The sequence below is a fragment of the Centropristis striata genome, chromosome 4 (assembly GCF_030273125.1).
Source record: "Centropristis striata isolate RG_2023a ecotype Rhode Island chromosome 4, C.striata_1.0, whole genome shotgun sequence".
Lineage (NCBI taxonomy): Eukaryota > Metazoa > Chordata > Actinopteri > Perciformes > Serranidae > Centropristis > Centropristis striata.
In genome coordinates this window covers 5,586,126-5,612,841 of record NC_081520.1, presented here as the reverse complement: position 1 = coordinate 5,612,841, position 26,716 = coordinate 5,586,126, and the positions used below count along the sequence as shown (strand labels likewise).

At 37.5% G+C, this 26,716-nt stretch overlaps 2 protein-coding genes across 3 annotated transcripts; one reads left to right on the top strand and one right to left on the bottom strand.

Annotated features, from left to right (window-relative positions):
- The first annotated feature begins 6,546 nt into the window (after positions 1–6,546).
- On the top strand, positions 6,547–15,071 carry scg2a (secretogranin II a). Its single transcript, XM_059331229.1, has 3 exons — positions 6,547–6,588; positions 8,898–8,963; positions 12,916–15,071. The coding sequence occupies exons 1-3, from the start codon at positions 6,567–6,569 to the stop codon at positions 14,841–14,843; spliced, it is 2,016 nt and encodes a 671-aa protein (XP_059187212.1). The 5' UTR covers positions 6,547–6,566; the 3' UTR covers positions 14,844–15,071.
- A 165-nt stretch (positions 15,072–15,236) lies between these two features.
- On the bottom strand, positions 15,237–26,595 carry ap1s3a (adaptor related protein complex 1 subunit sigma 3a). 2 transcript variants are annotated; one of them, XM_059331231.1, is made up of 5 exons: positions 26,382–26,595; positions 24,705–24,883; positions 21,068–21,176; positions 15,725–15,862; positions 15,237–15,631 (listed from the first exon to the last, which is right to left on the bottom strand). In XM_059331231.1, the coding sequence occupies exons 1-5, from the start codon at positions 26,382–26,384 to the stop codon at positions 15,596–15,598; spliced, it is 465 nt and encodes a 154-aa protein (XP_059187214.1). In that variant the 5' UTR covers positions 26,385–26,595; the 3' UTR covers positions 15,237–15,595. The 2 variants fall into 2 exon arrangements, with proteins under 2 accessions (XP_059187214.1, XP_059187215.1); XM_059331232.1 differs by lacking the exon at positions 26,382–26,595 and having other exon boundaries at positions 24,705–24,898.
- Positions 26,596–26,716: the final 121 nt, after the last annotated feature.

The window sequence follows — 26,716 nt, the reverse complement described above, 5'->3', positions numbered from 1 at the left end:
AGTTTACAGAGAATGGTCCCAAAAAGAGAAAATCTCCAGAGAGCCTTGATGCTTGTTGATGCCAGAGGTCAGAGGAGAATGGAGACTGGTTCAGCAGGAACTCTAATAACCACTGGTTACAACCAAGGTCTGACAAGACCATCTCTGAACCACAACACGTCCAACCTTGAAGCAGATGGGCTACAGCAGCAGAAGACCACACTGAGTGCCACTTCATTAGGTACATCTGGATAGCTAATAAAGTGGCCGCTGGGGGTAGATTGTTTGTCAGCAGTTTCTAGAACACAAGTGCTCAGCATCCCATCACAGAAAAAAGCTATTCTTACAGAATTCTTACTCTGATACTAAATAACACCATAGATTATTATATGGTGTTGTGGTGGCAATTTCTGTTGGATAAAGCACAAAGTCAAAACACTTAATGTTAAGCTTAATGTAAGCATCTGCAGAGGATTTACAGCAGCCCACAAAGTATGAGATGCACAAATGAGCTCCGAACATCTACTTCTTAATGTGGTCTTCTGAAAATACATTTGATATATTTGTTTATGTACTTCCTTATCCATAAATCCTCATGCACAACATTAAACCTCTGAAGTCCAGGAGATTTTGGTTCAAATTTGTCAACTTCCTATGCATTCATTTCTGTCTCTGTTTAGCATCTATCAGTCTGTCCTTACATCACATGCATGGCTCCTTTTTCTCCACACAAACTTGGCTACCAGTCAGATTTTTCATTTTATTTTAATTGCCAAAGTATAAAACTGTCAGGAACCGAAAATACAAACCAAAGACACAGATTATGGTAATGTACCATTTGTTTTACCATTTATACACACAAAAACAGCAGACAAATGAATAAATAATAAAACTACAAAACAGTCTATTTGCATGTAAATTAAAAATAGTAATAGTTTTCATTGTAGAAAGAAAATTCACATTTTAAAAATGGTCTAGAAACATAAATGGCACACTGTGAAAACTCCTATAATTGCACTTTCAACTGGCTTTCTCAGCTTGTCTACATATCATATATAAATAAAGTGATTACTGTATATAAAACAGGATATTTTCAATAAATAGATGGACTCCAGAGGGTTAAGATGATCCAGTGTTCCAACAGGGAACTGTTACTGTATACATTTTTTTCTTTAACGTGTGAATTGTACTCCTTCATGAATGCTGACCTCAGATTATCCTGCAGAGATCTGCATCATCAAATTGTGCACAAGCCTTTTAAAGCATCTGTTTATGCCACACATTCCCTGATTTGTGTCACAGTTTCAGATGTTTTTCTAGTGGCACAATGTACACAGTGGCTTCCCCTGTTGTTTTTCTAATTGTATCCACTCTGGCCCTGAGGAGGAGGCTGGATTCCCTGTCAGTCGACCATGAAGCAGAGAAAGAGAGCTCAAACTGGGGCTTTGACAGTCAACAGTCAACTATCCTCCCTGACACCAGGGCTCACCCTCTCCTCCCTATCTCCTTTATGAATTTTAAATAATAATGCAATATGGTTTATTTCGGAAACCTCCCATTTAGCCTCCTGCTCCTTTACAAGTATCCTTGCTGTTTTGTGATGTGTTGCTGCAGAGAGAGGCTGTTTCTCAGAGATGCCAGTGGGGTAGCAGAGGAGGGAGGGGCGGGTTTATTTTTGTCGTTCAGGAGGAGGTAAACAAATATTCCCTTACGTGCCAACAACATCTGCTCTGTGACTTTAAGAAGGAGGAATGAAGCAGAGGTTTTATTCAAAAACAGCAACATCAAAGCCCAGGATCATGAAAAGACAGTATGAGGCTGTACTGCATTTCATAAGCAACCGACTGTGGAGGATTTTTTTAGATGTTCCTCAAAGCAAATGCAGTGAACCTAACAGTAACCTGGCAGCAATAATATGAGAATAGATGCTAATATGTTAAGATACAGAGGTCTGTGAAACCAAGAGAGAAAGAAAATGTGCTCCCCTCTTTCTAATCCCTTCAGACAACTTTTCTTCATCTGTTTTTTTTAATCTTCCGTCTTTTTCTGGGTCTCATCAGCTGCCTTAGGCAAGAGAGACAAAAGAGAGAGGAAATATCATGCACCACTGTATGGTTACTGTGGTAAAGCTGAGTTACTGTATGATGTGTTGTGACACCGCAGATAAAAAGTGTCCGAGAATAGACACAAATGAGTAGGTGGTGAACAAAAGGGAACATTGACTTATAGAAACCATGAGACATTTTGTTCCGTACAGTTGTAGAACTTCACAGAAAGTCATCTTTAGTTGCAGCACGATAGAATTATAACACTGATCACAGCTGGATGAAACCAATGACTCAAGCAGGGCTACTAGGACCCCAGCAGCGCCCAATGACTTTTCAAAAGCCCTGAGTCTTCTAGGTTTTTAAGGGCACTTTCACAACCCAAACTTTAGTCAGTTTCAATCATGTCTGTTGGTTTAATCCTTGTTACGGTTTGTTTGGTTGATTATGAATGCTCCAATTGTACGCTGGTGCGACTAAAACAACCAGTCCAAGACCACCAGCGAGAGGGGGTCTCTAGTGTCAACGGAATTGTAGTATAAATTTACTACCTCTCTGAGTGAGAAAAATGAATTAACCCATAAGAACCCAGACCCAGTTATCCTTAAAGGATGTGTTCTATAAGTGGACCACATTGAACACATTTCTGATGTTTAAAAAAAAAACTATCCCTAAATGTCAAAGATCTGTGATGTGATATATATGTTACAATGGGCATTTATGGTATTTATGATTATGATATTTTTTATTTTAAAATAGAAAAAAACTAGACACATTTTCTGCTTACAGAGACACAAATTTGCCCTTTTCTTTTTCATCTCCATAACATATATCAAAATTAAGACTTTAATTTGTTCAAGAAATATGCTCAGAATAAGTTAAATGCAATACAGGACACCCTATTAACGGATCAGAATTGTTAAATGGGTTTAAACTTAGCCCCGTAACAAAAATAAGATTTTTGAAATTAGCTACTTTTTCACATTTCTGTTTCCAGTCACAGCCAAATTTTGGAGAAGTCACTTCTTATCAATGTCACATGACCACCATGCCAGGGTGTTGAGTATGTGTCACTTAGTGATTTAATGAGTTAATGTGAAGTATAAAGCTGAATATGGGAGATTCTAGAAGATTTAAAATGTTTGTTTGTTTTCTTTATTTTCAGATATCAAATACACTGGCTAAATACAGCGAAGGAGACCTTATTGGTCCAATATCAAAGGCTGTTTCTGAAGGGGTCCGTCCTGGTCAAGCCCAGGGTCTCTCTCCTCTCTACCGGTGTGCCCGGTCCTTATAAAATGCCCATATGCATGCTCTCGTGATCGGCAAGCTGTTAATCTTTTATCCTTTGTTCTAACCTTACTTGTTTATTTTCCACATTCCAAACATTTTCTATTTAATGGCTTCCTAAACTTAAACTCCCTTACTTTTTGCACCACCCTGGGAACTGGCTTGGTCCGTTGTTCTGGACATCCTAGGAGAGGCCCCTCTCCACTAAGGACAGAAACCCACATTTGGTTTCTCACACTATGACATAAACAAATCAATCATTCTTAATCCCAACATACAAAAATAGTAATCTGATCAGATACTACATAATCCCACCCAATCGCAGGAAATGGACCAAAACACAGATTATGGACTACCTGCGCGGGCGTTTTATGAGATGTACACTGAGCGACAGATGCAACAGGACTGGGAGAAGACTGACTCAAACTTCTTCTGAAGTGTGATGTTTGCTCGACATCTGGGCCGAAGAACACAAACAGGAGATGCTGAAGAAAGTCCACAAGATTAAAAATCAACGGGAGGATGAAGGATTCGTGCACACGATAGATCAGTGCAGTCAAGGTGAAAAAAACTTTGACAGCAATATTTCATGGTGCGTTCGGCTCAATGTTGCTTTGTTTATTTCCACGTTTACATTTTTCACTGCCAACTTTCCAACCCATAAATAATACTGGGAGTATATTTCCAGCCCTCCATCTTTGTACACGCCCCTCTGCAAATCTTTTTTTTATTATTTGGCCCACTTACATTTATGCACTGTGAAAGCAAATCAGACTAAATACAAAATGAATCAAAAGTATCAATTTCACTTTCACAATGATTCCGACTAACCAAACGGAAAGCCGCACAGCAAGTGTGTAAAAAAATCCACACAAGGCACGTGGAGAAAAAAAACACAAGGGATAAGGGTGGTCAGCTCTACCGAACAGGACTGATTTATCTTGCAACAGAGTGGAGTCTTGACCAGTCTTGATGAGCTAGCGAAAAGCCAGCCACACCCTCTGACACCAGGTGGCAACCTCCGGGTCTGAGCATGGAGGCCAACCAGGAAGTGCCTTAAGATGCATTCTACCGAAAATTCCAGCAGGGGGCGCTAAATTTGGCTGCAAAAAATAATCTGTCCATTCATTTCAGTGCAAAATTTGAAAACTTCTCACTTGATTTATTACCTCAGAATTTTTTTTCAGGACAACACTGTGGTCATAATTGCTAGTCAAAAATCTTCTTCAAGACAATTTGATGTCAGTAGTTCTAATAATGGCTCCATTTAGAAGAAAATAGAAGATAAAGAATCGTATGATTTGGGGCGTGGCTACCTTTGATTGACAGATCACTAACAGGGCGAGCCGTCACCAGGAGAGAAGCAGAACAATGCGTATCCACGGCAACATGTCAATAAAGTTATATATAACGTTATATAGATATAAAAAAGGACGTTTACCGATTTGGTCTCATAACTTTGACCCTTTCACTGTATTTTCACTTAATGACAGTTTATTTGAACGTTTTGTTCAGTAAAAATGTCTTGTTCAGCGTTTGGTTGGACTAACAGACACTCCAAGGAGTCGCTGCTCAGTTTTCTGAGGTCAGTAACGTACATTTTGTTTTTGTTTTTTGCTAGCCAAAACTAACATCCCAGTTAATGCTCCAGTTAAAGCTAACATGACATCAGTCAGGTTGAGGTGTAGAGAGGCTGTAGTCAGTGATCAGATCCCTCTCCTCCTCCACAGTCCAGATATGGTCTGCTCCCCGTATCGGAAACAAGATGGCGACGAGTGTAACGCTGAACTCGATGCTTCCAACGGGCCACAAACCAATGGGTGACATCACTGTGACAGTCTATGTCTGACACACAAATGCCTGCAGGAGAAGGAGCCCCTGCTGGCCATCAGAAAGAATGCACATATTAATAGATAGTACCCCATTCATTCCTATGAAAGTTCCTCACTGGGCGTATACCCTGGATGTTTTAGAGAGAGAAGCTAGGGGACAAGCAGTGGCTGAAAGGAGAGGGGTACGCTCACACATCTGCAAGCCAGATTCATGCTGAATGTGGTCAGTGACACACACACACAGAGTTAGACAGCAAAGTGGGGACAACCACACACACTTTTTTGCTATCGGTTGATGCTGCGACCTCGTCAGGCTGACTTGTTGAGCTCCATGCGATGCAGGGATGCAAATTTGCTTTGACACTGAAAGTGAATGTTTTATTCACCACTTCAGTTGCATAGAATTGAAGGGAATGGGAGGCAAATATCCTCCATTGTTCATTTCCCAGATGTGTGACCTTGCCCTCCTGAAAAAAGCAATACTGTGAAATAGAAATGTCATAGGGAAGAACTAAAAGATAATACAATAAAATGTAAAGCAAATAAAAGTTCTGTTCTGCCTCTGTTCTAATATCAAATAAGAACAAAGATCTTGTCTTTGTCTTGTTAAAACAATATTATCTTTGTAGAGATATAGATCTCACTTATGTTCAAATCCCCTCCTACATCATGAAGTTCCTGTTTTAATTAACCGTACGTGTTAAAGTTCCTGCCAATTTAATTTTGATTTTCATAAACAACCAAAGTGGTCTGATTGTTTCTGCTGTATTCTCCTCACAAAGCGTCAGTAAACCGTGTGACTCATGCTCCCGTAGAAACACAAATCATTTTTACCTGCAGCCGAACAACAAACACAGCATGAAAATGGATCTTCTCTGCTTGTCTCACAAAAACGATATTAAATAAACGTCGGGCTCTTTGTGTTCTTGCTTTGATCCCCGTCCCTCTGCAACTGAGTCACAGTCGGTCTGCTGTAGTCAAGTGCAAACCTCACAGACAGATGCACACAGTTTTGTGAACTGCATGATTTCATTGTTGTCGTCATTTCAGGGAAGGGTGACAAATGTGGCGGGGAACAATTTGTATATCTGCCCTGGTGTGCTATAAATGCCTTGGAGAGACTCTGGTGCCACATCTCACATTTCACAAAAGAGCAAAAAATTGATGCATCACACCTATTCCCCAACACACGCACACACATAATCGACCAGAGAAAGCGGTCTGACGTCAAACCCTGTAGACCCATTCACAACCTCTCCCTCTTCCTCTCTCTCTCTTCATTGTGCCTGCCAAGCTTCTGACAACCCGAGTTAAAGAGCAGAATTATTGGCTGTCTAGCCCAGAGGTAATGAATGGGGAGCAGCCGCTCTGTCGCAAGGGGACAAACACACACAAAGAAAAGGTAAAGAGGGGAGAGGAGATGATGCCCTCAACCAGCCGAGGTGAGTGTTTGTGTGTCAGTTGTGTTCATTTAAAAATGACACACACCACATTTTAAGTGTTTTAAAGTCTCTGAAAACACATTTTCTCAGTCAGCTTCTTACAACGAGCATTAACCCTGTATGGTATGCATTATGATGCCAGTTAGGAAGAAAATATTTGGAGTGTTTTTTTGTCTTAAAATAGACTAAATAAATATAATCTGAAGAAATGTTATAATTGTTATTATTTTTTAAAGTTTTTGGGGTTTGTTGCTCATAGGCAACATTGTACAACAAAAAACAAGTTTTTAAAATGAATTTTAACATCATTTATTTAATAAACATGTGTAAAAGATTCAGTAGCTTCAACAGGGTACAATACATAGCATTTCAAATTTAAAAACATTATAAAAGGAACGTTTTTAACCGGTTTCTTGTCTGAATGTTGCCAGTAGGAAACATTGCACCATTGAACCAACGATCCATTGAAATGAATGGCTTGAACAGTCTAAGTGTATGAAACTATCAAAAATGAAGGTTTATTCACCTATCAGTAGGAATATATATTTTTTCCAGGAAATTATGTTTTTTTTTTCTCGTTTTGAGTGATTTTTTGTGGCGCAAAATGGCAAAGCTGTTTAATTTGGAAAAGTCTGCAAAATAGGGTTTCAATATGGCCTCCTGGAGGTCATGTGACATATTAAAGCATTGCTATTGGTTCCCTATACTCTTCTCTCTTTTTATGGTATCGCATCATTCAAAATCATGCATTGTAGAAATTTGACAGGCCAAAAATGGGTATGTTGCCTGAGGGCAACACTGTACCATAGAGGGTTAACCCTTTGGTGCACAACATGGGTCTAAAGTGACCTGACTGAGTTTTTATTTTCTAAATCTTTGCAATGAATTAATTTCATCATTCAGTATTCCAGGTTTTCCTCAATCAACTTGTTTTTGATCATCATACATCCTAATTTTCGTTTTTATTTCTTACTTTTTGAATAAAAACCCTTTTTTTGTACCACTACGCTTCTAATGCACAACATGGGTCAAAATTTTCATTATGGTTTTTTGTGTGTAATTTTAAAGAAAAATTAATTTAATCAATTTTGGAATAAGGCTCAAACATAAAAAAAATTGGAAAAAGTGAAGCGCTGTGAATACCTTCCAGATACAATGTATGTGTGACAAAATGATACATACACATGTTAAATATATTAAATATATGAGTGTTTGGCCCCTCTTACTGCTAAAGTAACTATTTGAAACAAATTACTATTATTATAGTATTAGGTCATTTGATTTTAAATCAAATTTGGATGAATGAGTCATTTGTGACCCATGTTGTGCATCAAAGGGTTAAGGGTCCTACATAAACACAACTTTTTCTTTTAGAAATTTAGAAGTTTTGGTGACTTCAGGGACCAACATGTAGGATTTATGGGATTCTATTGGCAGAAAATGTAATATTATAATATTCATAATTGTGAGCCCTTCATATGTACAAAGAGAGGTATTCATCCTCCAAGTTTCAAGACCAAACACAAATTCTAGAGAGGCCCTTTTGTGTTTTTATGTTACTTAAAGCTCATCATAATTTCTAGTACATGTTTGGAAACCAAGGGGTGAGCAGAGGAGTTGGTTGCAAACTGCGACTTGATATCACTGATTTCTACACTACTTTTATACACAACCTTAAATAAAAGCAATAAGTGGCTTCAATAAGTATTTAGCAGAAATTTGATTCAAATGTAAATATTTTCTTTTGTAAGTAACTTTAACTTTTTCCCATTAAAAAAAAAAATCACACTGTAAAACATAACTATAAACAGAATGCATCAAATTCAGAATGAGTCAGTTCTTTTAGTTTTGTTTTTTACAAGAAACAAAAATTTCCCAGTTTGAGCATCAGATATATTAATATAAAAATAAAATGTATTTTTACTGTATTCATTTGAATCTAGAAATATTTGCAAATTATTGCATTCTGTTTTTATAAATTTTTTACAGCTTCCCATGTTAGAACCACCTCTTTACCTAAAACACCTGACGTGTAAATCAAATGCTTAACAAATTGCTTCTTTACTAAAATCCAGGGAATCATGTCTCTAGTCCATGATCGTATCATGTAGAAATTTACCAATTATAATTACTTTTACAACTATTGCACCATCAGAAGAAACATCCATAACCCCAGAAAATGAAACTGTCCAAAAAGCAAAGTAGTTACTGATTTTGTCCAACCATTATTAGACATTTTCTACAATAATTTAAAAAAAACTTACGACATTACAACCACACTCTTGGCCCACTTGTTTGTATTTTTCCAGAGCTTTCAGTAGCAAAAGATCTTCAACTTTGGATGGAGTTGCAATCAATCGGCAATGCAATGCAAGGTAATGCAAGCTGAGCAACTGTTCTCCCATTGCACTTTTCTCATCTCTGTTGGCTTAAAAGTTAAGCATTAAAGGTCCACTTACTGGCTTTCTCCACAGCTTTCAACCACATTACAAGGTCTTTGTCCGACTGTAGTTGAATGCCCCAGAAAAAGCTGGTGAGTGGACCTTGAGTTGGGATAGTTCTGTCAAATTAAAGGTGCTACATATGACATTCGGTACCTTTAAATACATACTTCTAGAACTTCTGTAATATGGTTTCCAGTGCAAAATAAACTTAAATCAGTCTTTATCACACCAGCCCCTTCATATTCTGTATAACGAGACTGTAACCCAAGGTGAAAGTAAATGTTCCAGTTCCTGTGCTAAAAAAAAAAGTTTCAAATAATCTGAAAAATGTGACCCCAAACGGTCACACCACACTGCTGTGCAAAATGGGGAAAACTGCTAATTGCCTGTAAGAAACTTCTCATTTGACCTCAGAAAAACCTTGTGTTTTTTTTAGTGGACAGGCAGTGGAAATGGGGGTGGAACTGAGCTGTAATTGGTTTCTGTTTACCAGTAATCCTGCCACAGGCACAACCACAAGCAATTAGCCAGACAGCTCAGGCTTTATCAGTACAAAACTGGCACTGGCTGTGTATGCATGTGTATTTGTGTTAGTCATGAGGGAAAATGTAATTAGGCTGAAGGAAACGTAAGATTAAAATCAGCTCTTTTGTCCTGGTTTCTTTTGCTCTCCTGCTCTCTAAATGTCTGGTATGTCAACATTACAAAGGCTTCTGTCACTGCAGCCCTTCAGAATAAAAGACATTCAAACATTTGATGAATCCATATAGCTGTGAATGCGACTGGGCTAAGCCTTTAGGTTCCTTAATGAGTTTGAAAGGATGTCCGTGTATGACTCATCCCTCTTTTTTATCCACTCTATAAATGCAGTGGTTTTCAAAGCACAAGAATGATTCTATTGGGTCTGGTGCCATAAATAACATCGTATGAAAGCTTAAATTCTCTTCTTAATAATCCAAACCAGAAATTTTGACCCCACATACTTTTCTTCTCTCAGATTCAGTTGTATTTCAACAGTTCAGAATTTAAAAATAAATAGCTGCAGAAGTAATTTTCAGAAAACTATTTATATAAACTGCAAGTATGACAAAGCAACAGAAATAGTACTACTAAATACTTACTAAATAGAAGACAAGCAGGTCAGTGGAGGATAGCCTGAGCAACTCAAACACAGCAAGAAGGAGGTTTTATGAATGAATCTGTGAGCAACACACACACACACACACACACACACACACACACACACACACACACAGATCTGTACTAGACAATATTTGACAGGCAGCCAAAAATAGAGACCACAGTGCAGGCTGGCTGACGACAAAAAATACTGTCTGTCTTTCTCTCTCTTACACACACACACACACACACACACACACTCACACACACACCCCTCTGCAGTCTCTCTGTCACCCCGCCCGTCTCGGGCTTTGGCGGAGACCGTATGTGAGTCATCGGTGGACTTTAACTGTCTCTGTCCCTCGGTGCTGCAGCAGAGACACAACAGCAGTCAATGACAGCAGCGCTACTACAGAGAGGAACAATACTTTGAGCCTCAGTCAATGAAGAAAGTAATCAAAAAATAAATACATTCATAAAATAATGATAATGACTATTATACAAAAAAATATTGAGCCTTTATCTGCAATGAAACACCATTTATTTACCAATTTTGCAAAGAAAAACCAATTAAAATGTGAATACGTTAAAGTATCTTTATTGGAAAAGCAGGATGATCTTCGCCACTATGAACACGTTTATGAATCCTATTATAGCTCCCATTATTGCGCACAGCCGAGACAGGACAGTCTTATCATCCCTTCAGTCAATGCTCCTAAATATAGCCCCATTATGAATTTATTCATTTCATCATAAGCTGCGACAAAAGCCATTATGCGTATGAGATGTACTGGGTCAGAATACTTTCAGTTCATATTCAAAGAGAGAAGCAGTTTTGTTTGGCTGACTCAAGTGAACTGCGCGCGTGAGTGAGTGTGTGCGTGTGTGTGTGTGTGTGTGTGTGTGTGTTATGTATATGTGCGCGTGTGTTGCGTACATCTCCTCGCTCTGTGACGCACTAGTCAGGTGGTTGCTCTAATAGCATGAGGAGCTGTCCGCGGTGCTGAAAGCAGACTCACACCAAGAGACCGAGACATGCTCAGCTCACTGACGAGCCTCGACACAAACTAATTACTAAAGGTAAGGTTTGGTTGTTATTAACTGCATGAGCCACATTATACCACTGTCAGAGTGTTTTCTATCACGCCATATTTTTAAAAAAGAGAGTTTGTTCTTTTAGTTTGAGCTTGTTTTCAGTATCTGTTTGCCAACCTGATGCACCGACAGCTGCTGAGCTTGTGTTGTGTTGTGTTGCCCGCTGTTTCTTTGTTCTCATTTCGTTTCATATTATGCTGATTTTTATTATTTTTTGCGCGCGTATTATTGCCATTTTTCGGTGAAGTGTAAAAAAAAAAAATATGAATGTATAACTACGTGAAGTTCTGCAATTCAAATCCAGGCAGGAAAAACGGAGAAAAAGTAAAAGGGGAAAAAACAATGCAATTGCTTATGCACCGTCGCTTTAAGTGTGTGATATGCATCATTTATGCATATCACATGCATCATTTTTTTTTTGTTTTTTTTAATGAACATAAGTCTTATTTTTTGCGTGGATTTGCATTAAAAACATATTTAATGCAATATTCATTACATGCACAAGAGCATTCGCAGGGTTCTGCAGTTTGTTTCCATAAAACAATGTTCAGTTTGGGTTAAAGCTTGATAAACGGTGATAATTGGAGTTTTTCGGTGGTTGAAGCAGAGGTTCACATCAGTCTTACCGGGTTACCTTGACAACGGGGCCGTGACTCACTGAGAGCAGCAATTTAACGACTAATGAGATTTGCACGGGAGCTGAATGCCGCTGCTGTTACTGCTGCTGGCAAACAGGCGGCAGGAGTCCAGAGTGATCATCAAACAGCAGTCAGCGGCAATGAAACAAACACTGTGTTATATTTACACTGAAGAGTCCGTCAATTACCCTTTATTATTATTATATCAACAATTCTTATCATTTCTTCTAAATACTGATAGAAGATTGACCACCAGTTGCTTCTCAGCAATCGTTTTTTTCTTTTTTTTTCTTTGATGCAAACAAAAAAACCACAAAAACATGATCAATATCTATCTATCTATCTATCTATCTATCTATCTATCTATCTATCTATCTATCTATCTATCTATCTAATTAAATAAATGAATAAATAAATAAATAAATATACATATATATGTTAATGTAAGTCTAACGTAGGGCTGCATATCTCAATAATCATATGTAAATCACGATATAGCATGTTTTCTGGTTATTTAAAAAAAAAAAAAAAAAGGGTTGTTAAAATGTAAAGCCTAAATGTAAATATTTCCAAAATGCAGTTCTGCCATTGGCTTTAAAACATTGTGCCAAAAATATAAACAGTAGGCCTACAATAAACATTTTTAGGTCGTTTTGCTGATTTATATCGTAACTGTGTGTCACGATATCTTGATATCTGATTTGCTTATGATTAAATTCCTTTGACTATAAATTTACATACTGGACTATTGCCAAGTATTTATGTAACGTGGCATAAATTTGACCAAAACGGGGTTTATTTGAACTTAACTGGATGTTCTGATGTGCGTCTACACCAGATCAAACGTCTCTAAATGTCTAAATCAATATAAATGTCTCCATGTCTGCGATGCTCCCATCAGATCAGACATTTAAAGTGATGATAAGAGCAGAAGACATTTTAGAAATGCCAGAGCGGTAACCGTTGCGAACCTGTTAGCCTGATGTGTAAAGGTCAGCGCTGACATGCGTCTCTTTGTCTTTCCTTGGCAGGCGTCACCATGCCGTCACTCCCAGAGACCTCCACAACCTGCAAACCTTTCCTCCTCTGTTTCGCCAACCTCCTCTTAACCCTCCTCTTCTTTGGCTCCTCTGGCGTCCACGGGGCTTCTCTCAGAGAGCACAGACTGAGAGGAAGTGAGCCAGACTCCCAGAGAGGAGATGTCCTCCAGGCTCCTAATGCTGACATGCTCAAAGCTTTGGAGTACATCGAGAGCCTTCGTTCAAGAACCGGCACGGAGTCCCAGCAGCAGCAGCACGTCCCTCTCGCTGCAGGGTTCGATGCCAGCCACATGGATGATGCTGAGAAGCTGCGTGCCATGCTGAGACTGGCTTCTAACCCTGTGCAGAGCAAAGATGAGGAAGAGGAGGAGGAGGAGGAGGAGGAAGGAGAGAAGGATAAGAGTGAAGAGCTCCTCCAGGCTGTGCTCAGCACCCTCCAACAGACAGAAAAGGCCTCCAAGCCTGCTTCACTTCGCCCCAGCGTGGAAGGAGCAAACATGAACTATCCCAGGGTGCAGCAGAAGCAACGCAGCAGCATCAAGCCTCACAAGAAGCTGCCGCTTATGTTTGAAGATGAGGAAGAGGGTGAGGGGGATGAGGATGAAGAGGGGTCAGACCTGGAGCACGAGAGCCCTTTTAAACGCACCAACGAGAACGTGGAGGAGAAGTACACGCCTCAGAACCTGGCCACGCTGCAGTCTGTGTTCGACGAACTGGACAAGCTGACGAGCATGAAGCCCATGCACAAACGGCAGGATGAGGAGGAAGACATGGAGGAGGATGGCGATGAGGAAGATGGGGACATGTTTAATGTGAGGAACGTGGCGTATGATGACGTAGGCGGGGATCTCGCAGACTGGGGTCCGCTACAAGAGGAGGGAGAGGAGGAGGAAGAGGAGGAGGAGGGGGACAACAAACATGACAGAGGGCTCGATTATGTCGATGATAATGACGAAGAAGCTGACGGGGATGACGAAGAGGAAGATGATGAAAGCTACCCAGTCAAGAGGTCAAAAGATCCAGATGATGTTGCTAACTTGGTAGATTATTACCTTCTGAAAGTGCTTGAGAAAACAGAAGAAGAAGAGCAGAAACGAGAGATAGAAGAAGAGGAGAAAGAGAGGGAAGAGAGGAGAGTGGCTCAGACTCAGTACAGAGACAACATAGACCCCCGGGCCATCTACCAGCTCATCCAGATCTCCCAAAAATACCAGATCCCACCTGAAGACCTGGTGGACATGCTCAAAACGGGAGAAACCACGAATCAGGACAAGTCACGAAAGAGCAACGAATTAGCCAGAGCCGAAAACAAGCTCTCTCAGTTATCCCCAAAGAAGACACACAGCAAGGTTCCTGAAATGAAATTCTACAACAGACGCTTTCCTGACAGACAAAAGAGCCCAGAAGAGCTGAGGACAGAAGAGATACTAAACATCCTGGGGTTGGGAGGCGCTGAGGATCGAGCTCCTGTCAGGAAGCAGAAACAGTACAAAAGCTCGCTGTCACGACTTCACACTCAGCCTCCGGGGCGTTCCGGGGAATCCGCACCCACGCATCGGCGCCTTCCCAGCACATTAAAGGACTATGACGACACCGTGGACGAGGATGAACTGGCAGCGTATTTAGCAGCTCAGATGCTGGCACGGTATCCGAAGCCCGTGTACAGGAACAACAAAGCCAGCCAAAAGCGGGACGATGTTGGACAGGGAGCCACGGGCTCTTTTGAACAGGCGATACAGGCTTATTTTGATCAAATGGACTCAGATAAAAGCCCAGATGAGAAGAGACAGTCTGAGGATGATGAGAGGGGCGGTGAAACGCAAATGCAAGGCTTTGATAATGAAGCAGTGATGAAATTGCTGAGCTATCTGAACCCAGAAACTGAGGAAAGTGATACTGATGCCAAACCTGCCCAATGAATATAAAGAACGTTATAGACGGATATACATACTCTGTATATATATATATACATATATCTATTGTTTTGGTGGAGGGAGAGAGTGAAAATGAAGTATTTTGAAGAATAAATAAAAACATGCAGTCAACTTTAGTTAATCTGTCAGTTTACAAAAGTTAATATTTATTAGCAGAGAGTGTTCAGACATTAATTTGATGCTTTTTTTAAATGAGTTTGTTGCTCAACAACACTTAACAACCAGTACATGTGACTCACCAGCCTTTCAATGCACACACACAACCAGAATCAGTGTTGGATCCTCTAGATTCACTTGTGTTCTTTTGTTTTTTTTGTAATTCTTTCTTAAATGTGGTCATATGTGACATAACTGGTTAATAAAGCATTGACTTTATTTTTTCCTTACTGTGTCGTGTTTCTTCATTTACTCACCATCACACAATCAGTTTAAAGTTTTAATGTAAATGTGTCTTGCCTGACATGTATTACAATCAAGATTACAAAAACACATGTAAATATGAAAAATGTATTTTGCTAAGCAGAAAAAAAGTCTCTCATCAGTTATATATGCTGTTATAAAACCCTGAGATGAATAAATATGAGGCTTAAAAGGCACTTACAAACATAATCACAATTCTTAAAAACATCTCCAGTATTGTGGTTATTGTAGGACCACGGCATTATGCCAACTGAATCATTATTACTCACTAAATAAAAATGTTGAGGCGTAAACAACCTTTGGCTTCAAGTCTTGGCTCAGTAGGCAGGTCTGCTCATGTATTCCTCCATCGTCTGTGATAAGAGCACACATATAAAAGCACAATTCACATGAGTAATAAGAAAAAAACCTACATTCACTTTAAGAGTCTGTTAACCTTAAAGTACCTCTTGCAGTGTGTCAGCCTCCTCCATGGATACTCCCACAGCCACTTTGGATGTTTCTAGAACTTCTCCTCCCATCAGGAATTCATCCAGGATGAAGTAAGCCTTCTCAAAGTTGAAAATTATGTCCAGCTCACACACCTGGAAGACAATAACACGCATTAGACTAGAGATTCATAACAGTTAATCAGTGGATGGATTATTGAACGGGCCATTCTTTCACCTAAAAAATGTCACTCAAAGAGACACGTAGAGGCCAAGAAGAGACTCACAATGAAACATAAGATGCCTAGAGATACAAAAAGACTACAAAGTGACCAAAACAGTTATAAAGAGATGCAAAACAGCTGCAAAACAGAGGGAAAACAACTACAGACAAAATAACCACACAAAAAAACTAAATAGTTACTAAGTAACACAAAATAACGTCAAAGAGACACAAAATGACTACAAAGAGATACAAAATAACGTCAAAGAGACACAAAATGACTACAAAGAGACACAAAACAACGTCAAAGAGACACAAAATGACTACAAAGAGACACAAAATAACATCAAAGAGACACAAAATGACTACAAAGAGACACAAAATAACGTCAAAGAGACACAAAATGACTACAAAGAGATACAAAATAATGTTAAAGAGACACAAAATGACTACAATGTGACACAAAATAACATCAAAAAGACACAAAATGACTATAATGTGACACAAAATAATGTCAAAGAGACACAAAATGACTACAATGTGACACAAAATAACGTCAAAGAGACACAAAATAATGTCAAAGAGACACAAAATAACGTCAAAGAGACACAAAATGACTATAAAGAGACACAAAATAACGTCAAAGAGACACAAAATGACTACAAAGAGACACAAAATGACTACAAAGTGACACAAAATAACATCAAAGAGACACAAAATAACATCAAAAAGACTATAAAGAGACACAAAACAACGTTAAAGAGACACAAAATGACTACAAAGAGACACAAAATGACTACAAAGTGACACAAAATAACGTCAAAAAGACACAAAATGACTATAAAGAGACACAAAACAACGTCAAAGAGACACAAAATGACTATAAAGAGACACAAAACAACGTCAAAGAGACACAAAATGACTATAAAGAGACACAAAACAATGTGAAAAAGACACAAAATGACTATAAAGTGACACAAAATAAGGCCAAAGAGACACAAAATCACTACAAAGAGACACAAAATAACGTCAAAGAGACACAAAATGAGTACAAAGAGACACAAAATAACGTCAAAAAGACACAAAATGACTATAAAGAGACACAAAACAACGTCAAAGAGACACAAAATGACTACAAAGTGACACAAAACAACGTCAAAGAGACACAAAATAACGTCAAAGAGACACAAAATGACTACAAAGTGACACAAGATAACGTCAAAGACACAAAATAACGTCAAAGATATACAAAACAACAGACAAACACAACAACAGAGACAATTTTTACAAACAAGTACAAAGAAAGAGCAAATTATGGTAAAGTGACACAAAAAATTCAAAGAGGGCGACCATGAGACATAAAACAACTACAAAGAGAGACCAAATTACAACTATGAGACACAAAATGATGAAAGAGAGACACAAAACAATAACAATAAAAAGAGCTAAGTGTGTGTGTCCTGCTGCTCTGTAGGAGAGGCTGGGGGTCATTCTGCATGTCAATGCCCAGGGGCCCACTGGCTCCTAATGCTCCCATGCCTTGATCAATGGTATGGAAGGTAATTTCACCCATGAGGGAAGATGACAAACAACCTTTCTGCTGTACTACTATGGATGACCGGTCCCTAATTGAATGTTATAAAGAAATGGCAAGTTGATGGAAGAAAGAAATGAAAGAAACGATTTAAAAACAGACAAGATGTTTAAGATAACTATTAATTCTACTCTAATTCTAAACCTACTACCTACATACTTCTCCCCTTCACGTCTTCTCCATTCACAGCTTCAGTTTCATTGTTTAAGTCTGTGTAAATAAGATGGCGTGGCCCTCGCCCTGTTTTGTAAATCAAAACAGGCAGGAAGGTTGTGTTTCTGGAGCAGATGCACCTTCTGGACACCAGGGGGAGTCAGACTGGTGAAGAGCACAGTGGCATACTATATCTGTGAGCAGATCCAAGAGGAAATAAAGGGATTTTTGCTGAACTCTAGTCAGTGTAGTGTTGCACAAGAGTCAGTGTATTTCAGATTCTATAACCTTAGAACTGTACAACTGTAGACATTAAGTCAGGGGTGTCAAACTCAAATACACAGTGGGCCAAAATTTAAAACTTGGACAAAGTCGCGGGCCAACATTGATATTTATCGAAAAAATTGACCTAAACAAGTTCCAACGAAATGGAACAAGCAAAGCTTGATATAACTTAATATTGCAAACATGCAAAATCGAATATCAAATAAAACAAACAAACACATCAATGGCATTCATTTCTTAAATAAAATTTAAATAAAAATCGTATGTCCCTATATTTTATATGCGGCCTTCTTTAAATTTAAATTTAAATTTAACTGTAATCTTTTTCCACAGGCTAAAAATAAATGTAAGAATAAAATAGCAATAATAAACAAATGACTTATAATAATATCATTCAATGAATGTGCAACCATTCAAGCCTTGGACTAGCAAGAAAAAGTGCATAAAGACAACTTTAATTGTTGCTCAGTTTGCTAGACACTGATCTACTGTGTTCAAGCCAAAACACCAGCAGAGCATTCTGGGATTTGTAGTATTATTTGCGCTGTATAATACAGGCGGGCCAGCTCTGGTTGTCATCTGGTATTTCCTCGCGGGCCAAATATAATTATACTGTGGGCCAAATTTGGCCCACGGGCCAGAGTTTGACACCTCTGCATTAAGTACTGATAAAACAGGAACTTCATTGTTTTCTGTTCCTTTTCCTTTGTATTGACACAGCTGATCCAATAAGGGATACACCGACTGTGAAATTCCAATACGGGCCAATACAATCTTTAGTACAACAATATAGCTGTTTATTTTGTATTTTATTACCCCCTTTGTGTCAGGGAGACAAAGAATCTGTTGTAAAGGACTCTTATGTTAGAGTCCGACCACCACAATCTTTAGCCAAATGCAAAAACGTATGTAAAACATCAGCTAATGCACTCAGTAAACGTCATCTTCTTTGTCATCTACAACAGCATACATTGACAAACGTGACACAGTCTTTGGGTTTATCCCTTTCCTGTTTCAACATCACAATGTCCTCATACACAAAGAACGGGAGCACAGACTTGATTTTTGGAATTGCTGTTTCACAATATACAGTATGTTTGTCATTTTAGTATCAAACTGTGAAGTGATGAAGCTTTTTGGGTCAGTTGTAAGGCACCTTTGTGAGTAAAATACATAAATTATGGGTAACACTTTACAATAACCATCATTTATAAATGGTAAACAGATAGTTTATTAATGTTTAATCATCATTTATAAGCCTTATATAGGCCATTAAGAATGGTAAATAGAAAATGTATTAATGTTGAACTATAATTTATAAAATAGATGGCCAAATAGATGGTATATTAATGTAAGTTGATAGTTACTTTACCATAAACAAACAATTACATTATAATTATTAGTTTATTAATAGTTTTGCACTCATTTGAACATTTTTAACACCATATTAAGTATGTTGATGATTACAAAATTATTCTTATACCTTTAAGAAATTATTTGAAAACATTTAAAGATTAAAATATGTATAGAATTTTGTAATTGGTTAATAATTGGTTTATAAACCATCTATAAACATCACTTAGATGGTTATTGTAGAGTGTTACCAAATTATGTTTATTCCAGTCTCTGAAATCATATTAATTTTGATGAAATGATCCTTCATGAAGCAGATCTTATCTGGAATTCATTACATTTATGAAAGTATGAGACAGGGTAAAATACAAGACAAAAGTAGGTCATCTTTATTAAATTAATTGGTTGAAAACTTACTAAGATTAGATAAGATTCTTCCTGAGGACTATGAGCATGTGCATGTACAGAACTCTCAACACCCACACAGGATAAATTAATTTGCAATAAGGTGCACTAAAATGGACATGTGCAATACAATTGATATGTGCAAAACATTCAATCTACCTCATCTATAAATGATAGCATTTTCAGTAGCCATTTATTTATTTTTATACTTATTTGTTACATCACATGTCCTTGTTCTTGTTTTTGTCCTTGTTTAGCTCGGTATTTTTTAAATGTTTTTACTCATGTTGTTTTGTGTTATGATTGTCATGAGCTAACTACTAGCAAACATTAATATCAACAACAACATAATAACAATACAATCAGACCGAGTTGTACTAGCTCTTGATGTTTGACGTTTGTTCACAGATACGTACCAGCTGACCCACCAAAAGTTTGCTCGGGCCAAGTCGTTGCCCTAGTGACAAAGATTCCATCGAAAGGTTCTATTAGTTGTCAGTTAATTGCCTCAGCCTTTCTGGTAGCATGCACAAAGTTGGCTCCATTAATAGTGAAGGACAAGCGTTACTTACCTTGTTGTCTGCTGGAATGCTTGCGATGTGCGTTGCAAAAATATGTTGTGCATAATGTACAATGGTGTAGATATGGTCATATATTGTCAAAATGAACCAAATAAAGTATTGTTGGCAAAAGTAATAACCTACTGATATTCTCAAGGGCTTTAAATGATTCCTTGACCCAGAAACTGTATATTTTGACACCAAGATTGACCTTTTAAGTGGCTTGGAAGATATACTGGTTCTCATAGATTTTATATATGTATATTTATTCATTTTGCAGAATACATGCACTTTATATGACCTATATCAATACATGTCTGACCGCTTAGGAACCTTAAAATTACATAAAAACATGGTGAAAATGAACATATATATATATATATATATATATATATATATATATTTGATCAAATAATCATCTAGTAATATTCTCAATAGCTTTAAATGATTCCTTGGCCCAGAAAATGTATTTTTTGACACCAAGATTGACATTTTAAGTGGCTTGGAAGATATACTGGTTCTCATAGATTTTATATGGGTGCCACCTCCGATCCACAATCTTGATGAAGTGGATCCTACCAAAAATTGAAACCTATAATGGTCATAGAGAGCATGTGGAAAAAATTTGGTGCTTTTGATCTCAAATCTGGTCCTAAGCCGCCTGACTATCATAACTATGCACCTTATTCAGTGGCACTTTCAATTTCGCTGTATAGTGAACTATATAATGACATTTGATTTGATATCTCCTTCACTTCTGCATGGCCTTGATGTTCAGCTCTACTCACGCTGCCAAAGTATTTATCCAACAACTCGACGTATCTGTGCAACACTTCAAGGGTCAGCAGCTCATTATCCTGGTTCTCCAGGCCAGCACAGAAGTACAGGCTGGCATACCTGCATTTGAAAAGGAAGAAGGTCAAATGTTACAGCAGTGACTCAATGTTGTAAAGAAACATGAGGAAATATTACAAGGACATCTGACAGCAGGAGAACATGTACCATATGTATGCCTGTATAGAAGTCCTTGCATTAAATGGATTTCAAAGAGAAGAAAAGAGAAGCAAATAAATGTTTGTTATATAATGATACATTTCCCTGTATGTATTCTGGGGGTGGTCAAAATAACAGAAACACTTTGCAAACAAATGAAAAAACAAGGTTAATTTAAAAGTTGCAATAACCAATGCTATTGCAAAGCATGACTGTCCTGTGTATTGCACTAACTTTATGAAGACCTTGTACTTAAGGTCCAAGGAACTATTGTTTTTGTTGAGGTTATTATTATTCAATGTGCGCAATTACATTTTTGAGGGTGCTTAATATACTGGAAAGCTCACAAAAATCATCTAACTCCTCCAAAATGTCTGCTCCACTGGCTCTTTAGCGCCCTAAACACACACCACAGTTTGAATAAAGTTCATTGGGATCATTACTTTCATCTTAAAGCTCCTATTATATATAAATATATATATATATATATATATATATATATATATATATACATATATATATATATATACACACACACTACCGGTCAAAAGTTTTAGAACACTCCAATTTTTCCAGTTTTTTATTGAAATTCAAGCAGTTCAAGTCAAATGAACAGCTTGAAAGGGTACAAAGGTAAGTGGTGAACTGCCAGAGGTAAATAAAAAAAGGTAAGCTTAACCAAAACTGAAAGATAATGTACATTTCAGAATTATACAAGTAGGCCTTTTTCAGGGAACAAGAAATGGGTTAACAACTTAACTCTATGGAGTCTTGGGCTATTTTGTCCATTTTTTAATTCTTTTCATGTCTTTGTAAGTCATTTTGTGTCTTTTTTTGGTCACTTTGTGTCTTTTTTTAGTCATTTTGTGTCTTTTGGTGTCTTTTTTGTCATTTTGTGTCTTTTTTTAGTCCTTTAGTCCAACATAAAATGTGATTTTGAATCTTTTTTTTACTTTCAAAACACTATCATGCTCAATAAAGAATTTTAAATGTTGCAAATGTGCATTAACTTACAGTACAGTACAGTACACTGAGACATTAAACTGCATAATTTTCAATTAAATTCTGGAAAAGTTGGTGTGTTCTAAAACTTTTGACCAGTATATATATATATATATATATATATATATATATATATATAAACTTTATTATGGGCTCCCAATAGCAAGACATACAACATAAAAAGGTAAAAACAAAAAAAACAACAGATACATAAACACATACAAACATACTCTTATTCATGAGAGTTTTAAAAGGCACCCATACCAATGTTTCCACAGATATGATGATATGATATGATGATTGATATCTGACCGAGCTGCACCTGGGGCTTGTGAGCATCATTATAATACAGTTTTGTGACTCATCAAGTCGAGACATCAATTTAAACATCAGGTTCCTCAAGAGAGCCTGTAAAGTGCTTAGCCTTGAGTCACAAAAGAGCTTACTATCAGACTACTATCTGCAGTTTCCAATGCCTGAAAGAAAAGCAGCCATTCATTTTCTTTAAACTAATGCATTTGAGGACTTTACAAAGAATTTAAAATCAAGAAACTTCAATCATCTTCAGACTTGTGATTTTTTCGTTCTGATGCTGCCATTAGGATTGGGTGTTGCAAACTAATGAAACTTTACATGCACATCAAAACCTTTAAACAATCAGAGAATATACAACCACTGAGTTGATGTGTGTTTAGTATTAAGTATATATTAAGTATAATTTTTAGTAGGCCTTAGTTCAGGAAATTTGTTACCCACATTGCTCTCATCATTTTGGACACATCTCACATTACCTTTTATTTTCTTAACCCAAAAGGAAGTTTTGAATTTTTTTTTTTTCAGCTTCTCTTTATTGTTTTTTTCCCCTTTCGTTCACATACAAAAATATAGAAGATACATGTTAATTTATGCTTCAAATCAACACGAAAGAACAGGATGATAGTAGAAAAATAAAAGCAATTTAAAAAAAAAGAACAACAAACAAACAAAAACCCAGGTGGAGTCAAATCAAACTCCAAAACAATAATAATAAGGTTTACAAATAAAAGAAAGAGATTTAAATAGTAATAATAAACTGGGAGGGTGTCAAGTGTTCTAAAATTTACAGTTGTTAATTTTTTCATGGGATTTTATTTGGTATAATAGTCCATAAATGGCTGCCATATTGTGTAAAAGGTATTTATCTTAACTCTCAGGGTGAATTTTATTTTTTCTAACTGCAAATGTTTCATTAAGTTTTGAATTTTTTATGTGATTTTCATGTATTTTATGCAAACTCCGATAAGGTTTGGTTTTAAATGTTGTTGGTATAACCCTCTGACTAATGTGATGCTAAAAACATCTACACAACGATAATGAGTCATCACCATAGCACCACCTTTTACATGATATACAACGACTTACACTACTGGTCAAAAGTTTTAGAACACACCAACTTTTCCAGAATTTAATTGAAAATGATGCAGTTTAATGTCTCAGTGTACTCTAAAATTAATGCACATTAGCAACATTTAAAATTCTTTATTGAGCATGATAGTGTTTTGAAAGTTAAAAAAAAGATTCAAAATAACATTTTGCCCAAGACTCCATAGAGTTAAGTTGTTAATCCATTTCTTGTTCCCTGAAAAAAGGCCTACTTGTATAATTCATAAATGTACATTATTTTTCAGTTTTGGTTAAGCTTACCTTTTTTTATTTACCTCTGGCAGTTCACCACTTACCTTTGTACCCTTTCAAGCTGTTCATTTTACTTGAACTGCTTGAATTTCAATAAAAAACTGGTAAAATTGGGGTGTTCTAAAACTTTTGACCGGTAGTGTATATAATCAGTGTGTGTTCTTGTGTGTCACACAGTGGGAACAGATGGTGGTAAATCTGTGCAATACATAATTTCCAGTGCAACGTATTTCTCGCAGGAAATTTGAGCATAATTGCACATGCAGTGTCCAGTGTTCACGGTAAAGCACCAGAACCCTGTCGGGTTGTGAGAGCATGTGTATCACTGCTTGCAGCATTCATTTTTTTTTATTTGTCATTGTGCTAGAAAACGTTATATTGTGAGATGTTTCTGTTATTTCGTCCACTCCCACGAACTCTACTTTTATTATCAGGCTGTTACTTTGAGTGGAGGAAAAGAATGAGAAGTGTGCAGCACCATCACTATCATGGCCTCAGGTCACACTCTGTGTGTTTAACTAGACCTTTACTCCTTCCAGGGATTGTTAACCCATTGTTGAGAAGGGGTGTGTCTGTTTTCTGTGTGTTTTTGAAGCAAACGCAAAGAGGACACACAAGTTAATCATTAAGCAGCCAACAGTGATTTGTCCTCAACACCCAAATCTTTACCTGCCAAGAAAGGACTCTTTGCTCATGGCAAAACAGTGAAAATTTGAATTATAACGTGAATAAAAAGCAGCTGTGTGGTGCTGTCACCTCTTGTAGACGATCTTGAGGTCCCTCCAGTGAAGGAAATTGCAGGAACGTGGTTGACGGGCCAACACTAACATCATCATGTCCCGGATCACCTTCTTCTTCTCCCGGTCAGTTACTGGTGTGAACCATTTCTGCAGTCGCAACTTGCCCTGACGGCTGAACAGCAACAGGAAGCGCATCTAGAGAGGGCAGAAAGTGAGAGAAAGAGCATAAAACACTGACTTGGGAAAGTTCTGCCATTTTTGTCTTGCTGTGTTCCAGATAAAACAACCAATCAGGAGGAACATCTTGTGTTATTAAAGTTTGATAACACCACATAAATGTGGTTAATATGTAGCTTGTCTACAGTGCAAACCAAGTACAGACATGAAATGTGGGCTCTGTAGTAGCCCTAATTTTTAGCAAGCCTTAGTTCAGGAAATGTGTTACCCACATTGCTCTCATCATTTTGGACACATCTCACATTACCTTTTATTTTCTTAACCCAAAAGGAAGTTTTGAATTTTTTATTTTTTTTCCAGCTTCTCTTTATTGTTTTTTCCCCCTTTCGTTCACATACAAAAATAAAGAAGATACGTGTTAATTTATGCTTCAAATGAACACGAAAGAACAGAATGATAGCAGAAAAATAAAAGCGATAAAAAAATTTTTTTAAAAACAACAAACAAACAAAAACCCAGGTGGAGTCAAATCAAATTCCAAAACAATAATAATAAGGTTTACAAATAAAAGAAAGAGATTTAAATAGTAATAATACAACTTGGAGGGTGTCAAGTGTTCTAAAATTATAAAATCTTGTGTTAATAAAGTTGGATAACACCACATAAATGTGGTTAATATGTAGCTTGTCTACAGTGCAAACCAAGTACAGACATGAAATGAAGCAATCACTGAGATTTGCATGTGCAAAACCAACACACACACACACACACACACACACACAGACAGTAATAATAGTCCTAGAGCTGCTTGCAATCACAGTGAAACCACACAGCAATTAGATTTCACAACTAGAAATGTGAATGAACATCATCAGGGAAGCATAGCACATGTATATCACCTTTGAGTGCAATAACCATAAATTCAATGTGAGTGTTGTGTAAGGGCAATTAATGAGAGCTCTTTGCCCCAAGGTGCAGCAGCAGCAGCAAGCAGCACTGTTTCTTCCTGCAACAAGACTCAGCAGGACATGTGGAGCACAACTATAACACTATAAGTGTATGCTGAATCATTTGCATCCAAATACTTACAAGCTATTTGAATATTTTGTGTGAAATTCCAAATTCATCAAAATGATATTGTTTAAATCATGAGAAGAAAATTTGAACTACTGAAAACAAACCACAGCTGGAGATTTGCATCCATTTGCCTGCCTGACATCCACATGGTTGTTGAATTGCAAAAATCCTTTTCTAGGATTTCCACTCATTTTATAATGAAATGTGATAAATCTGACAAATGATGTTTATTTTCCATGCATTATACATGCAAATATCCTGAATGGAATAACAAAAGTATCAATGGCATGACCTCTGCTCAAGGAAGTAGCCAACTTCATGTGTGGGAATAAATAAGTATAATAATAATCATGATTATTTTCTTGACAAAGGATTTAGATGATAGTAATTAACTAGTTCAGTGCACGTTTTATTGCCGACATGGAGCTCGGATACTCACCATTTTGTCACAGCAGTGTGAGAGAAGTCAGCCAAATTTAAATCCTTCAGGCTTATAATAATAAATCCTTGAGTCCTGTCCTACTGTATGATCTTGTGCGGTTGGAGCATGGTTTTGAGATGCTGCGACATTGTTGATCTTCCCAGAAATCAGTGCGCTCACACCTTCTCCAGTCAGAGCCGCGCCCCGCTGCGCTCCTGCGGCTGATTGGCTGAAAGGAGCCGCCCGGCAAACACAGACAGACAGGTGAGGTGAGAGGAGACATCATGCGGCTTTAACCCTCCTGTCGTCCTTCCGGGTCAAATTGAATCAATCAATCAATCAATCTGTTTTGA